Source organism: Ostrinia furnacalis, unplaced genomic scaffold (assembly GCF_004193835.3).
Source record: "Ostrinia furnacalis isolate ACB-3 unplaced genomic scaffold, ASM419383v2 OfSCF4362, whole genome shotgun sequence".
Taxonomy (NCBI): Eukaryota; Metazoa; Arthropoda; class Insecta; order Lepidoptera; family Crambidae; genus Ostrinia; species Ostrinia furnacalis.
The window spans coordinates 205,814-222,084 of NW_021134601.1; the positions used below are offsets into that span (position 1 = coordinate 205,814).

Genomic DNA, 16,271 nt, shown 5'->3' on the forward strand with positions numbered 1-16,271 from the left:
CAAACAAAAGCCACGCGATTCGCTATTCTCGCCAAATAACAGTTCAATTTGCGTTTGTGCGTTATGTGTGTTATACACTCACCCTTATAACGGTTTCTCGGGTCGGTTTCCTTTGCGGCATAATCGTAAATCGTGCGGGGCAGTTGTCGCAATGCTGATTCTGTTTCTGTTATTTACGATTGCAATTTAAAACCGCTTTACAGCCACCGAAGGGAATAACTTGTCCCCTTCTAAGTTATAATCGTGCTTCTTTATTTAATTACAAACCTAATGGTGTTGCTATGTGATGCCATAAAATGAAGTTACATAGGTCAGCTAACTCTGTACATAACCAATATTCGTACAAGTTAATTCAAAAGATGAGATTACGGAGGAAATCCGAAAAATTGTATGTCGTGACACGCGCAGGGGTAGTCCCCTGCCTACCTATTTTTTGTTTTATTTAATGACGAGCTACTACAGTTAGTAGCTCGTCATTAAATAAAACAAGCAATAGGTAGGCTACATTTAAATCACTCTTAATGTTTTCTTCTAAGGATTTTTTATTAATAGTAAGAAATTATAGACTGACGACATGACGAAACTATAAGGGTTCCTTGTCAGAACTACGGAACCCTAAAATCGCACTTATATTAATAAAATATAAATATGTCTCACACCATTTTTGGTAACTTTATTAACTTTCAGCTATAAAACACGTTAGATATAAAGATAGTTCCTCTTTATTGTACCCCGCACATAAACTGACAAGTTAGCGCGGACAATTTCAGATAGTATTATCGTTAGGAAGCGATCTTTTCCAGTCGACCTGGTTATTATACCTTTTTTCAAAGGTTCGAAACAAAAAAGATGGAACGACACAATTTTCGAGGTCTTATCACTAGGAAGCTATCTTCAAAATCTCTTCTACACTTCTGGACGCAAAACCAAAGATATCAATCACTTTACAAGAATTAAATCCAAGTAAACCAATAAAACCAAGTTTTCTTAGTAAGTATTCGATTGTTTGATATCAACAAACAGGCTCTAATTGTCTTTTGTTTCTTTAAATTCTGTGTTCGAAATTCAAAAAAAGACTATTGAATGAAATTGTGAATGTGCCAGGTTCAAAACTGCATAAAAACTTTTTGCTCGACCTGATATAAAATTTTAGCTAGGACCAAACGAAACTGAAAATACAAGGTGGGCCAATAGATGTGTCCAAAAGTGTATATTTTTTGCCGCCGCACTAATAATAATAAGTTAATAAGTGTTGATTGTCTTTTGTTTTTTTTTTTTTTGGTTTCGTTCTTTCCTCTTGCAGGAAAAGGCAAAGGCATTCGCCATACAGCCAAGTCTTCAGTTTGTATTCACGGAGACGGCGCGAGAGAGAGGAAACATTTTCATTTTGAAGCCGACTGAGTAATTATTATTATTTCTTTCCCTTCAACTTCGGCTTTGAATTTCTTCAAATTTCTTCTTTAGTGGTAACTAAGAACTTGTATAATGCTACAAAACAGTTTTCATTTTTGAGAAGATCAGGTAGAGAGCGCGGGATGACTTCTGGTTCTTTATAAACTTGTAATAAGTCTTCTATCAAAATGAGTCTTTGGAGTGAAAATATAGAACACTCGAAGAATATGTGATGGAGGGATTGATTAGCTTGATTGCAGAATGAGCATGATGGGGAGGTGATCATGTTCATCCGGTGGAGATGTTCATTAAATCGGCCATGTCCAATTCTTAATCTTGATATGTAAGAATAAAACTTTCTGTTCTTATAGGTTCCTTTTGTAAACCAGGGCTTTCCTATTCCATGGTTAATCTGGTGGTACCATTTTCCTTTAGTTTGAATACTTTCTTGCCAATGGTCTAGCCATTTTTTCTTCATTAATTCTTTTAAAAGGGTTGAACAGTCTGTATATGATATTTTGATCTTCTTAACAGGTACTACATCTGATGTGTTTGTTATAAGCTTAGCTAAAGTGTCTGCNCGAGCCGGTGTCGGTTATTTAAATCAATGGCCGCCGTCATTCATCCTATTATCACTTACCACTGTTGAGGCCACCATCAGCTGCTGTCTTCGTCCCTAGGATGTTGGGCTACCAATTTGAAGATGTAGGTGCTAGTACTAACCATGAGCTTAGAATCTAGTCACACCCCCCCGTGACATGGAATGTCAGGGGAAAAAGAAGCCTAGACACGCCAATGTCGAGCAGTCTGTGTATGGCTGGTCTTAGTCTCTATCACTTACCATGATAGTGACCCTCAGCTGCTGTCCAGCGTGGCCTGCAGCGCTAGCGTGGTGAAATGGAACTGAAATGAAATGGCTGGTCTTAGTCGCCGTAAAACTCACTATATCGCTGTAACACTTACCATTGATAGTGACCCTCAGCTGCTGTCCTTCAGCGTGGCTTGAAGCGCGCGTGGGCGCAACGCTTGTGGGCTGCTATAGTCTGGTCCGTTATAAGCTACCCATCCTTATCGCTCGCGCCTAATTATGATGCTATCGCGCTCGCACACTCACTGCGGGCGCCCGTCGCACAGTCGCGACAGCAATATAATTACGCGCGAGCGATAAGGATGGGTAGCTTGGGGTTATTGGACAAAATTCTACGTGCTCACGGACCGGGCTTTATATGCACCTGGCAAAGTAACTACTCGAGCAGTTTGTGTATGAATGGCGGGTCTTAATCAGTTAGCCTCCGTCACTTACCATGATAGTGACCCTCAGCTGCTGTCCTTCAGCGTGGCTTGAAGCGCGCGTTGGCGCAACGCTTGTGGTCTGCTAGATGCACCTGGCAAAGTAACTACTCGAGCAGTCTGTGTATGGCTGGTCTTAGCCAACAGCTTGAAGCTGCCAGTGACAACTGCTCGAGCAGTTGGTATTAACTGCTCAACAAATCTCAAGCGCGCGCGCCGTGGAATGAAGAAAGTGGGCGGAGCTAACTGCGCAAAAGCTGTCGACAGCTCGAGCAGTCAGTGTATGGCTGGCGACTGCTTGACCGCACGATGAAAATTCACCGTGCTGTCGACCGCCCGAATCAGTTGCAACTGCTCGAGCGGTTCGTGTATGTGCGTCCATAGAACTCTGCAGTTCACTGTGCAGTCGCAGCTTGAAGCTGTCGACCCTGACTGTTTCAAGCGGTCCGTGTATTGCCGGCCTTAGTCTCTGTCACTTACCATGATAGTGACCCTCAGCTGCTGTCCTCTTGTGTGGCCTGCAGTGCGAGCACGTGGTGTTGTAGCGCGACACTAAGCTCATGAACGGGCACGGGCGCGGCGGCGGGCGCTTGAGTAGAACGCGCGCGACGCTATGCACCGGGCAGAGTAACTGCTCCAGCAGTTTACGCTGCTAGACCTAGCACAGTAACAGCTCGACACGAACCGAGTACATTGCTCTGGCGCTGACTAAGAAATAATTCTTGTCTGCGCTAGATACAACACGCGGCGGATGTCTACGCGATACGATACGACACGTTAGTTAAGGAGAAAGGAGCTCAAGCAGTTGGCGTTACCAGGTGCAATTGACAGAGTTACTGCTTGAGCAGTTTCTGTATGGCTGGTCTAAGTCGCCGTAATTAATACTTATCAATGAGGGCTATCGTTTTAGCGCTCACCAGTTAGCGCCACTGTAGAGTAAGGTCCTGTCACTTGCTAGTAGCGAAGACAGTGGCACCAACTGGTGAGCGCTAAAGTGGTAGGAGGACTATCGCATTTGCACTCATCAAGATGGCGCCACTGTAGAGTAAGGTCCTGTCAATCGCCAGGGGTGCCAACTGTTAAGTATAAAAACGATAGCCCTCATTGTGACCTATCAGCTGCTTGTGTGCTGCTCAAACAGTTGCTTGAGTCATTGCTAGAGCAGTCTGTGTTTGGCGGGTCTAAGTCAGTTATTCTCCGTCGCTTACCATGATAGTGACCGTCAGCTGCTGTCGTCCAGCATGGTGAAATGGAACTGAAATGAAATGGCTGGTCTTCGCCGTAAAACTCACTATGTCGCTGTAACACTTACCATGATAGTGACCCTCAGCTGCTGTCCTTCAGTGTGGCTTGAAGCGCGCGTTGGCGCAACGTTTGTGGGCTGCTATAGTCTGGTCCGTTATAAGCTACCCATCCTTATCGTTCGCGCCTAATTATGACGCTATCGCGCTCGCACACTCACTGCGGGCGCGCGTCGCACAGTCGCGACAGCAATATAATTACGCGCGAGCGATAAGGATGGGTAGCTTGGGGTCATTGGACAAAATTCTACGTGCTCACGGACCGGGCTTTAGATGCACCTGGCAAAGTAACTACTCGAGCAGTTTGTGTATGGCTGGTCTTAGTCTCTATTACTTACCATGATAGTGACCCTCAGCTGCTGTCCTGTAGTTTGCGCTGCCAAACCTAGCACAGTAACAGCTCGAGCAATTTGCGCTGCCAGGTGTACTTGACAGAGTTACTGCTTGAGCAGTTTCTGTATGACTGGTCTTAGTCGCCGTAATTAATACTTACCGATTGTGACCTATCAGCTGCTCGTGTGCTGTTCAAGCAGTTGCTTGAGCAGTCTATGTTTGGCGGGTCTAAGTCAGTTAGTCTCCGTCACTTACCATGATAGTGACCCTCAGCTGCTGTCCAGCGTGGCCTGCAGCGCTAGTGTGGTGAATGGTTTGCTTTGTGTATGGCTGGTCTCAGTCGCTGTTACTTACCATGGTTGATGCCACCCTATCAGCTGTTGTCCTTCAGCGTGGCTTCAAGCGCGCCGTAAAACTCACTATGTCGCTGTAACACTTACCATGATACCTTATGTACATACATACATATGTGATGCAATAAATAAATGAATATGAATATGATAGTGACCCTCACCCCTCAGCTGCTATCCTCTTGTGTGGCCTGTAGCGCGAGCACGTGGTGTTGTAGCGCGACACTGAGTTCATGAACGGGCACGGGCCCTTGCGCTTGTGCGCTGCTCAAGAAGTTGCTTGAGTACCAGCTTGAGCAGTTTGCGCTGCCTTAGCTACACGACATGTTATCTTTATGCTTAGCGGCCGCACGTTTGCGACACGACACAGCTCAGTAAGTCTCATCCGTCTACGCGAGACGACACATGTTAATTAAGGAGGAAGGAGCTCGAGCAGTTTGCGCTGCCAGGTGCACTTGGCAGTGTTACTGCTTGAGCAGTTTCTGTATGACTGGTCTTAGTCGCCGTAAAACTCACTATGTCGCCATAACTTACCATGATAGTGACCCTCAGCTGCTATCCTCTTGTGTGGCCTGTAGCGCGAGCACGTGGTGTTGTAGCGCGACACTAAGCTCGTGCACGGGCACGGGCGCGGCGGCGGGCGCGTGCGAAGAACGCGTGCGCGCTCGGGCACGACGCTTATGCGCTGCTAAATGAACCTGACGTAATAACACAAAACCGACTTTAAAAAATGCCAAAATAATACGACTTTTACCCGTGGTCCCCCCAACATGTCCCCCTGGTGGGTCCACGGGTAATTTTTTTACCCGTTGTCCCACCGTTCTGAACAATGTTTGCCAGTGGGTCTACGGGTAATTTATTTTAACCATGGTCCCACCGCACTGGGAACATATTGGGGGGACCACGGGTAAAAGCCGAAATAATAAGGCACAATTTAGGCGGAACTTCCGCGGGTAGGCGGAAGCTATTTTTCCAGATAACTCGGAGGAGAATGGTTAAAAATAATATGAAGTATATCAAATGCGTGATTTACTGTGATTTATTGGCGCATAAATTAAGCCTACTGTTGGGAATAGAGTTGGGAATAGCCAAAGACTACTAAAGAATACTGAAGCTAGCGAGACTGAACTAGGCATAATGTTCAAGTCAAGGAAAGCAGGAGTGTGCAATAATAAAGCTGTGCGTGGTGAGAGCTGCGGGCAAACAGTAAAACAAAGCATTAAATTCTGTCAAGAAGTCCGCGTGAGATTTCAGTTAAGTTCAATGGGGAGGGAAAAAAATGGCAGACACGACGTTTCACATTCTCGCCAAGAAATAAATATACAGGGTGTACCAAAAAGTAGTGTCCAGCTGAAGCCCAGTGATCCAAATCACCCCCTTGTATGTTCCGCGAATTTCAAGTTATGATTGTTTCAAATGTCTGTGCTTAGGCACTTTTTTAATCACTGTGACGCGAACAGGTAAGGTAGTACATGTCTGATTTTTTTTTAATATTAGATGGCCTAGCTGATTCAGAAGTATTTACATCCATAACACGAATGTAAAGTAAAAAAATATGTTGTGAAAAAATCATAACTCGAAAACTATCAAAAGTCACGATGATTCGATTCGGGTAGCCCTAGTGATGCTCTACTTCTGGGTTTCGGCTTGACACTACTTTTTGGGACACCCTGTATAGGTTTAAATCATAAAAGGGAATGGCTAACCACTTCCTGCTTTTACAGTGTTCAGGAATTTCTGGACAAAAATTTGCATGTTAATGTATTTTAGCAGAATAGAGCACTTTGTATTTACAACACTATCTGTATCAACCTATTCTTTGCAAATAAATGTCTTTGTCTTTGTAAAAAAAATTAGTTAAAAAAAGCGCTTTCACACATCCTATCAGACAGTAGACAGTAATGAAACGGTGATGTTAATGATCGCATACCTTCTTGACGTGCGTGTTGACCATGGAGCGGAGATGGAAGCGCGCGGGGCACAGCGGGCAGCGCCGCAGCGGCGCCGTGTGCGCCGTCAGAGCGTGCTGGTTCCGCCGGTTCACCGACACGAAGCCGCGCCCGCACGTCTGTAGACACGACACATGTTAGTTGAAGAGCTAGTTCTATAGTCAGCGACGTACGTCCTATCATCACACGACACGCATTAGTCAGGAATGATAGAAGATAAAAGTGCCCTCAGCACGTGCTGGTTACAACGGTTCACTGAGACAAAGCCGCGCCCGCACGTCAGCACACGACACGACAAATTATTATCGGCGACAGGTCTGCCACGATACGATTTAGTTCCAACGGGACACAATTTCAATGGGACACATTTTCAATCAGACACATTCCCACGTGGACACAGTTGCAAACTGACACAATACAGTCAGTCGAATAAATGAAAGTGAAATGAAAAGTATGAACATTAAAATAACTATATTTTATTACAATTAAAAACAAAAACAGAAATAAGCATCTTCGCGTACCTACATACCCATGACCATTTTTTATTTATTTATTTTATTTAAAACAAGTTACATAGCATTTCCAAATATTAATTATAACTATTGACGGTGTCACAAAAACCAGTTTTGGTTTTACTGTGCACCGCTGATTCGACATCAGACTCAATCATTCAGAGCATAAAGTTAAACATTAACACATTTTATTTTTATTTTTTTCATTAAAACATTTAACTGATGATACAATAATTGATGTGTCCACGTGGGAATGTGTCTGATTGAAAATGTGTCCCGTTGAAATTGTGTCCCGTTGAAATTGTGTCTCGTTGGAACTAAATCCACGATACCTACCACACCAACGCGTGCAGCAGATCGCCATCGCCGGCGCGATTATAGGCCAATGACAGTTCACGCGACCTGTCAATCCTGTCATTGGCCTATGATTGCGCCGGCGATGGCGATCTGCACGCGTTGGTGTGGTTGAATCATAAGACATTACTCGGTAAGCAAGCTCCATTCTCGACGACACAACGCGTCCGCGTTCCGCACATGAGTTATAGTCACAGAGCTATTAGATTTAAGGGTTTGGCCAAACCAACGCGATCAGGCGGCGGCGTGCAGCGATGGCGACCATACTTAAATACATTGATCGCCATCGCTGCACGCCGGCTGATCGCGTTGGTTTAGCCGAACCTTTAGCGATAAGATAAGAAGTAGCAGCCGCACATCTGTGATAAAACATGAGTTAAGGTTGCGATTCTCGCCACCATAGAGACGGGGACCGCAATCAATTGGCGTATCTAGGATCATTTTCCAGGGGGGGCCTGGCCCCTGAAATGCAATGATTAGTTATCATATGATAGCTCATGAATGAGTTTCAATTTCAATCTATCAAGTTTCATCTTCTAATCGGTAGCAGATAATATTTGGGCGTTGCTTGACTTTAGGCAGTGTGTAAATAAGCATCAGTTCGTGAACGCTAAAGACGGTAAACAGCAATCTAAGATCTAAGTCAAATGTGGTCAGCCGTCAAGGGTGTAGCCAGGAACTACAGCTTGCAAGGAACACGCCCCCCCTCCCCTCGTAAAGAACCCTAGATACGCCAATGATCTACACTGTAGACAGGGTCTTTATTGGCAGTCAAGCTATAGATTCTACAGCTTGACCGCCAATTAGACCCAACCAGTGAAGGTCAAGTTTTTCCCGGGAAAAGTTAAACTTGCTTATGTTTGTCTCGAAGCGCTGGCAGGGTTCAAAAAATAATTCAAAGACATGTAAAGGTGTCCCCTGAGGACTACTTTTTTCATTTTTTGTGACGTTCATAAAATGCGGGCAGCGCAGGATCTATCATTATGGAAAGCCTTGGAGGAGTCCTTTGTCCAGCAGTGGACATCATTTGGCTGAAACGAACGAAGTGCCTAGGACTATTTCCACTTTTCGTTCCCACCGCTGCAACTCCTGTGTGGCCAGGACCTACAGCTTGACCGCCAATAACTCAAGCAGTGAAGGTCAGGTTGGTCCCGGGAAAGTTAAACTGTCATTAGACCCGCAACGGATTCAATCAGAATAACATAGGAGTTCGAAGTTAAGGTTCTTCCCTCCAGTGCAAGATGACAGACTACGACCTGTCAAACGAAACCGATTTTAGGATGTCACTGGATGTCATTTGTGTGTCAGTGTCAGGATTATTTCACTGTTTAGTGCAATAAATCAATCACTGGACCAGTCGACGTTTCTGAAGCATTATTTCCCATAAAGACTTATTAGGTAGGTAAATGAAAACTCACGCACACTCACACACACACACACACACACACAACCTGCATGCAAGCCTATGTTTCTTTTTTTTGCCCCTTTGACTGTTTTTTACGAGATTGTAATATATAGAATCCATTATTGGCTGTAAGAACAAAAATGCCTGTTTGTATTATTATAATAAAGAGCTGTGGTTTTCTGAATAAAGAAAAAAATAAAAATAAAATATCACGTCTCGCTCGCTCCGTCCTTTGTTGCTCTATTCCGCTAGGTATATTAACTTTATGTACACCATAAAAGCCTGTGAATAGCAATAGGCACTCACGTCGCAAGTGAAGGGGCGCTCGTTGGTATGTAACCGGCTGTGCCACAGCAGTGCCCGCTGGCCCAGGAAGCCGCGGCCACAAAGCTCGCAAGTGTAGTCTTTATTCTTCGCTTCCGCTTCGTTCGCTGCGATCAGCTTCTTAGCTTCTGCGGTCGTGAATGGACGCTTCTCTTGCTGCTTGCGTCTGGAAGATATCAGATAAAATATCAGTTAGGGACTTGAATTCGCTGCTTGATGCTGTTTTTCCTGAACAATATGGGCCTTTTCAAGGCGAGAGTGAATAAGCACTTACAGGGCATATAATAATATGTATCATCCTAGACTGCATCTCAGTTAACACCAGGTGCGATTGCGGAAATACCTGCCTTGTTTTGCTTTAGCAAAAAAGCAACTCGAACTCTTATAACAACTTACAGTTAAATGCTAAATGTAACTATGTCCATATTAATATGAGTTGCAGTCGGCGTCAAATAGTTCGTGTCACCCAAAGTGGCCAAAAAGTTGACAACAAAACCTTAGACTCCCCGCAGAAAACAGACTTTTAGTCGGCCGATAGTTGGGCCCGATTTTAAATTGAAAATAAAGAATCGGCCGATCCAATGTGCGCACTTTCATAATGTGCGAACTTATTGGCTACTTTGTGTGTCACGAATTATTTGACGCTGACTATCTGTTCAAGGGAGATACAAGTAGGTAACCATATTTGGCTTTGTATTAAAGCTATTATAGCACTAGATGGCGCCACTGGCAAGTGACAGGACCCTAATTGATAATTGCCAGAGGCGCTAGTGAGCGCATATACAATAGCCCTTTTTAAAAGTTTTACCATAAATGGAGTGTATGACCTAATCTCTAGTAGGGATAGTTATGAACATTTTTGGACCTGTGAAGTCTTAGTCTTTACCATCAATTCTGAATACTTTTGTACATTTTTCTAACTTACCTCTCCTGCGCCTTGGTATACATTTCATGCTTCTCAATATGCTTATCATAACTGACTTTTCCCTTATAAACTCGTCCGCAATAGTAACAGGCGTATTTCTTATAATGGTTTGCATTAGTATGATTTAATAGAGACTTCTCATCTGCTAAAATCATACCGCATTGCATGCACACATATTCAGCGTCGTCCGATGATATATGTCTGATCACCGCGTGCTCTTTCATATGATTTATTATTGCATCACGTTTTTTAAAGGTCACAGTACAAATGTCGCATCTGTATATGTTTGTATGGGTTTGTATATGAAACTTATGGAATTCCTGATCCTCTGTAAGTGCATCGCAAACCTAAAATCAACAAATAAGTTACATATTATTGATTTTGAATCAAAATATGAATTATACAATCTAATTGAAATCATGAATATGCCTTTTTTAGAGCAATATTCTTACAACAATTATTGTAGAACTTGTTTTTCTAACTTATTGATTATATTCGTAATCAATAATTTTTTATTTATGCCAAATATACACACCTTACAAGAATATAATGTGACGCCATGCTCCTTTCTCATGTGTTGCTTCAGTTTAGCCGTAAATCTATATTTTATAGGACACCGGGTGCATTTTTTGCTGGTCATGGGCTCACGTTTCTTCCTTTTCTTGATCATTGCATAGTTATTATCCTTACGGGGTTTTAATTTGTATTCTAACTTAGTTAACGTGCCATTGGGCTGCATTTTATAAAACGTTGACTGCTCATTTTCTTTCGAGACAATAATAAAGTCCTCCTCTCCAGTTTTAATTTTAGATTTCTTTTGAGGTTTTTCAGATTTGACTGGGGATTCCTTTATTACGTCATTTTCTGTTCCGTTATTAACTTCCATGATTTTATGACCTTTTGCTTGACTATGAATATCATAATCAAAACTGGTTTCCGGTGATACTACAGGTAATGAAATACAAATAGACTCTCCTGATATATCATCAGCCATATCTATAGTTTTGAGGTAGGACTCCAATTCATCGGCATAGTAGTGAAGCAGTTGATCGTTGAATAAGGTGTTTACATAGAACTTGTAAGCATTTGATGCGGCAATAAAGCATTCTGAGCACGCATTATAGTGGTCAGTATCTGAAATCTTTAGAAATGTAATGTTTTAAAATGTGTCTGTTTGAATTAAATATTTACAAGAGAAATTAAATTGAAAATTCTAACCTTAATATTACATAGGTCCCTCAAAACATCAGCTATGCAATACTCCTTGTCTTCCTTGCAGATCTTCGTAAAAATATTTTCACTATCGTCGGTCAGTGGCTTCAAACAAATTATACACAGGTTTTCACAAATCGTGCCATTTGCAAGATGTTTTAACACGAGCTTCAAGTCCAGGTCTTCGGCCATAGTCTTGCTTGGAATTTGAGGGGCCCTGGTAAAATAAAAATGGTATTTTATTAGGGAAATTCATTTTCAACACTGTTTGTGATTAAGTTTACTTTGATTTATTTTGGATTTTACCTCTCAATCGGTAAAGATGCGTTTTCTGATAAATTATTTTGACAGCTGACAATGGAAGCGTTCTAAAAAATTACGAGCCCTCCTGTGATGTGATGTGATGCGAGTAGTAGTGATGTCCCTTTATTTATTTAATCTTTCGGTATTTTATTTTACAGCAGACCTGTTTCACAATAAATAAATAAACTAGCTTATTAAACACAATTTGACTCCCACATTTTATTAATTTAATTAATTACCTACACAGGCCTTATTACGTAGTTTAAGATTAATGATATCACTATGAACTGTGGGTCTAGACAAAGTGCACATTTTAATCGCAAACCAGTCGAAAAGTGGTCGAAAAGCCTTTTTTTTGTATGGAGTTTTGACGGATTCGATTTTCGATTCGATCAAAAAGTGCACTTTGTCTAGACCCACTGCACATAAATTGACTAGAACAAAATTGTATTGTATCTTGATTTGTTGTTTTGATTCGTCATTTCTAAAGGCTCTTGAATAAGCAAGCATTTTAGTTTCTTATTTACATATAAGTGTCCATATAATAAGTAGAATTAGCTATTTAAAAACAATAATGTGTATCTCAAATTACTAAGTCGATTCTTTGATAATATCGATATAATTTTCTTCAACATAACAACACTACTACTAATGATGGCCAAATGAAATAGTCCAAGGCTGTAAAATTCCAAAAAACGATAATTTCCATTTCTATTGTATTACTTTTCTCTATGATTTCTATGGAAAATGAAATGGAAATTGGAATGCCAATAAGAAAAAAAATATTGTCAAAAAAATGGTTGCCGATTTGTATTGTTGTGTATTATTTCTTGTTTTTTGCGAATAACTTCATCACCAAGCTCTTTAAATTAGTAATTTCCACACTAATGTATTATTAACTATAGATGGAGTGTAAGAAAAAGGATAATTACTATTGATTTCGTAGCGGTACTTGGTAAAGAGGTAAATATGTGTACGGTACGAAACTACCAGTTTATTTACAAATTCCAATGTTTTATGCGGTTTTCTTTACAAGGCGACTGTTGTTTGAATAATTCTCTTGCATAACAGCCCTTTTAATATCAGTGAAACACATTTATTTTGTATATTTAATGATAGTCAACATATCTATGAACNCTATGTTCTTAACTTAACTTTTTAGCAAATTTTTTAAAACTTTTTGCCAATTTAATTTTATATGTCAACATACCTTTGAAACCCTGATTTTGTGATGAAGTTCTGTTCATTGCATGTAAGTCCAGACAAATAGAAAATGACTGGCAGCTTTACATCTCCCTCGGCCTGGGGTGGGAGGTAAATTGAAAAATTCATCTTGCATTTCAATTCTGCAGATTCATGGCTATACACCTTCTGGTACCCACCGAAGATTTTGTTGGACGATACTAATTGCAACTTGTCCATGGTGAATTACTGTACAATAGAAACAATTTAATGTTTTGTGTTTACAATATACCTACACTTCCAATATAAATAGGTCGGGAAATTATACAGAAAATGCACTAAGAAAGTAAAATTGGAAAATTCACAGAATGCATAATATGATGTAGATATTTGCAAGAAATCGAATTCCCGACAAGTGCAGTCGCAGTCAGGATCTTTAGAGAGCACATAGATATATTATGACGCAATATATTCGTAATAAATTAAGAATTGCCGAAAAATGTGCCGGTCTCTGTGAATTGCAATACAGTATCATAGTCAGAGTTATTTGTTCATTACTGATACAGACAACAAGAATTTAGTATACATAGGACATTCATGGGTTTCTATTAAATAATCAATAAAAAAAATACCTTTGATCTTTTGCAAATAGCGATCGAAAAAATGAGAAATTGAACAGCCGGACCGACCTATGACCGAAGGGAAATGACAGATGACATTGACAAGTATTGATTTTTTTTTTTTTGGTTTCGTTCTTTCCTCTTGCAGGAAAAGGCAAAGGCATTCGCCATACAGCCAAGTCATCAGTTTGTATTCACGGAGACGGCGCGAGAGAGGAAACATTTTCATTTTGAAGCCGACTGAGTAATTTCCCTTCAATATTATTTTTTCCCCTTCAACTTCGGATTTGAATTTCTTCAAATTTCTTCTTTAGTGGTAACTAAGAACTTGTATAATGCTACGAAACAGTTTTCATTTTTGAGAAGATCAGGCAGAGAGCGCGGGATGACTTCTGGTTCTTTATAAACTTGTAATAAGTCTTCTATCAAAATGAGTCTTTGGAGTGAAAATACAGTGTGAGTCACGTTAAAGTGTACATATGAAAATAGATGAAACTAGACCTATTTTTATCGACAAAAAAGAGGTCAAAAATTTTTTGAGATTTTTTTTAAATTTTTTATCGAATTTTTTTTCTTCCAATTACTTATTGTAAAGAAAACGTAATAACTTTTGAACTAAGAGGTATATCATAATAAAATAAAAACAGTAATAATGCTTAATAACAGGCGATCCTAAAAAAATACATAAAATACACAAAAAAGGCCAAAAAATGTTACTTTTTGAAAAAAATCTGCTAAAAAATTCCTCTTATTTTTGGTTATTTGATAAATTTCTCCAAAAAATGCCCCCATAACCGGTGGTTTTTATTACTTTGTATTATTCTCTATCGTATTACCTTCTTAAAACCAAAAATCGCATGTCTCTATCCCTATCACAACGTTTGCAATGATTGTTTGAACTAAGCCTCTCCGGGCGCGCCATTCAACGCTTCGTTGACAACGAAACTGAAAATGGCTCTAGATTTGTAATTTTGATAAAGACAAGTTAGATTTCAAATAAAAACAAAAGATTTCTAAGTAAAATAAGCATTTTAGTTAAAATTAAAATTGTCTCTACCTTTAGCGGAGAATAATGTTGTGGCAGGCCTTTGTTCAAACGATCATAGCAAATGTTGTGATAGGGATAGAGACATGCGATTTTTGGTTTTACAAAGATAATACGATAGAGAATAATACAAAGTAATAAAAACCACCTATTATAGGGGCATTTTTTTGAGAAATTTATCAAATAACCAAAAAAATACGAATTTTTAAGCAGATTTTTTTCAAAAAGTCTCATTTTTTATTATTTGTTGGCATTTTTTGTGTATTTTATGTATTTTTTTACTATTGCCTGTTATTTAGCATTATTACTGTTTTTATTTTATCAGGATATACCGCTTAGTTTAAAAGTTATTACGTTTTCTTTACAATAAGTAATTGGAAGAAAAAAAATTCTATAAATTTTTTTAAAAAAATCTTAAAAATATTTTGACCTCTTTTTTGTCGATAAAAATAGGTCTAGTTTCATCTATTTTCATATGTACACTTTAACGTGACTCACACTGTATAGAACACTCGAAGAATATGTGATGGAGGGATTGATTAGCTTGATTGCAGAATGAGCATGATGGGGAGGTGATCATGTTCATCCGGTGGAGATGTTCATTAAAACGGCCATGTCCAATTCTTAATCTTGATATGTAAGAATAAAACTTTCTGTTCTTATAAGTTCCTTTTGTAAACCAGGGCTTTCCTATTCCATGGTTAATCTGGTGGTACCATTTTCCTTTAGTTTGAATACTTTCTTGCCAATGGTCTAGCCATTTTTTCTTCATTAGTTCTTTTAAAAGGGTTGAACAGTCTGTATATGATATTTTGATCTTCTTAACAGGTACTACATCTGATGTGTTTGTTATAAGCTTAGCTAAAGTGTCTGCCTCTTCATTGCCCACCACGCCCACATGTGAAGGTGTCCAGAAAAGAATAATATCTCTGCCCATGTTACATAGTTTGTGATATTTTTCTTTTATTTGAAAAATAATATAGTTTGTTTTTGCGTTATGACACGGGTTCGACAAAGCTTCTAAAACACTCATGCTGTCGGTAACTATTATCCATTTTTCAACGTTTGAATACTCAATGTACTCCAGGGCAGCCAGCACTGCGCATGCCTCGGCAGTATAAATACTTGCTGCAGATGGTAATTTTATCCCATGACCAATCTTGACATTTAAGTCATAAAATGCCATAGAAACCTTATCTTCGGTTTTTGAGCCATCAGTATATATTTGTCTATAGCCTTCCCAAGAATTAAGTTCATTATTTACATCATATTTACAAGAAAGTTTTTTATTGATTATTACATTTATATAACAAAACTTACTGTCATATTCACCTCCATAACACGGTAATAAATCGCTAGTATGTACATTATTGNCCATAGAAAGATGGCGCTGCCGTCATGTCAACAATGGGCTCCGCGGAAAATTTAATTTTAAAATAGTTTAAAGTGTATAATATTGACATTATTACGTATTATATTGCGTGTTATGATACAGACAATCAGTGACATTGTTATCCAGAACATTGTGCATCGCATCAAAAAGTTACAATTCAGTGAAAATACAGTGCATAAAAACAGTGTTACAAAAATTAAAAACCCAACTAAATAATCACGAACTATTGTGCTGTGCGACATGAGACTAAATATAAATCGACATTATAATAATAAGCAGTGAAAATAGCTTTGTGATTTATAAGTGCTAAATTGTAAGGCAGTTCAAGAAATTATTCACTTGCAATTTCTTAACTCATGACTCAAAATAACGAACATTTGC

At 39.7% G+C, this 16,271-nt stretch overlaps 3 protein-coding genes across 5 annotated transcripts in view; all 3 read right to left on the reverse strand.

The window, feature by feature from the left end:
* Positions 1–16,271, reverse strand: part of LOC114359399 (uncharacterized) — a 133,603-nt gene that overhangs the window by 105,873 nt on the left and 11,459 nt on the right. The gene's annotated exons all lie outside the window — the stretch shown is intronic.
* On the reverse strand, positions 1,267–15,773 carry LOC114359397 (uncharacterized). Of its 2 annotated transcripts, none has more exons than XM_028313790.1 (2): positions 15,335–15,773; positions 1,267–1,935 (listed from the first exon to the last, which is right to left on the reverse strand). In XM_028313790.1, exons 1-2 carry the CDS (start codon positions 15,681–15,683, stop codon positions 1,448–1,450), a joined length of 837 nt encoding a protein of 278 aa, XP_028169591.1. In that variant the 5' UTR covers positions 15,684–15,773; the 3' UTR covers positions 1,267–1,447. The 2 variants fall into 2 exon arrangements, with proteins under 2 accessions (XP_028169591.1, XP_028169592.1); XM_028313791.1 differs by having other exon boundaries at positions 1,267–1,621; positions 15,021–15,773.
* Positions 5,198–11,745, reverse strand: LOC114359396 (zinc finger protein 771). 2 transcript variants are annotated; one of them, XM_028313787.1, is made up of 7 exons: positions 11,654–11,745; positions 11,354–11,564; positions 10,671–11,276; positions 10,136–10,482; positions 9,193–9,376; positions 6,597–6,734; positions 5,198–5,364 (listed from the first exon to the last, which is right to left on the reverse strand). In XM_028313787.1, exons 2-7 carry the CDS (start codon positions 11,537–11,539, stop codon positions 5,215–5,217), a joined length of 1,611 nt encoding a protein of 536 aa, XP_028169588.1. In that variant the 5' UTR covers positions 11,540–11,564; positions 11,654–11,745; the 3' UTR covers positions 5,198–5,214. The 2 variants fall into 2 exon arrangements, with proteins under 2 accessions (XP_028169588.1, XP_028169589.1); XM_028313788.1 differs by lacking the exon at positions 11,654–11,745 and having other exon boundaries at positions 11,354–11,630.

Bases quoted from the DNA above. Each gene is read 5' to 3' on its own strand.
- LOC114359396 (XM_028313787.1), bottom strand. From the start codon at position 11,539: ATGGCCGAAGACCTGGACTTGAAGCTCGTGTTAAAACATCTTGCAAAT. The intron at 10,483-10,670 runs GTGTGTATATTT...TGTTGATTTTAG, and splicing joins TCACATTATATTCTTGTAAG to GTTTGCGATGCACTTACAGA. The intron at 5,365-6,596 runs GTATGCGATCAT...TTATTACGTCAG, and splicing joins TCAACACGCACGTCAAGAAG to GTTCATTTAGCAGCGCATAA.
- LOC114359397 (XM_028313790.1), bottom strand. From the start codon at position 15,683: ATGGCATTTTATGACTTAAATGTCAAGATTGGTCATGGGATAAAATTA. The intron at 1,936-15,334 runs ATGTAGTACCTG...CAAACACATCAG, and splicing joins GCTTATAACAAACACATCAG to ATGTAGTACCTGTTAAGAAG.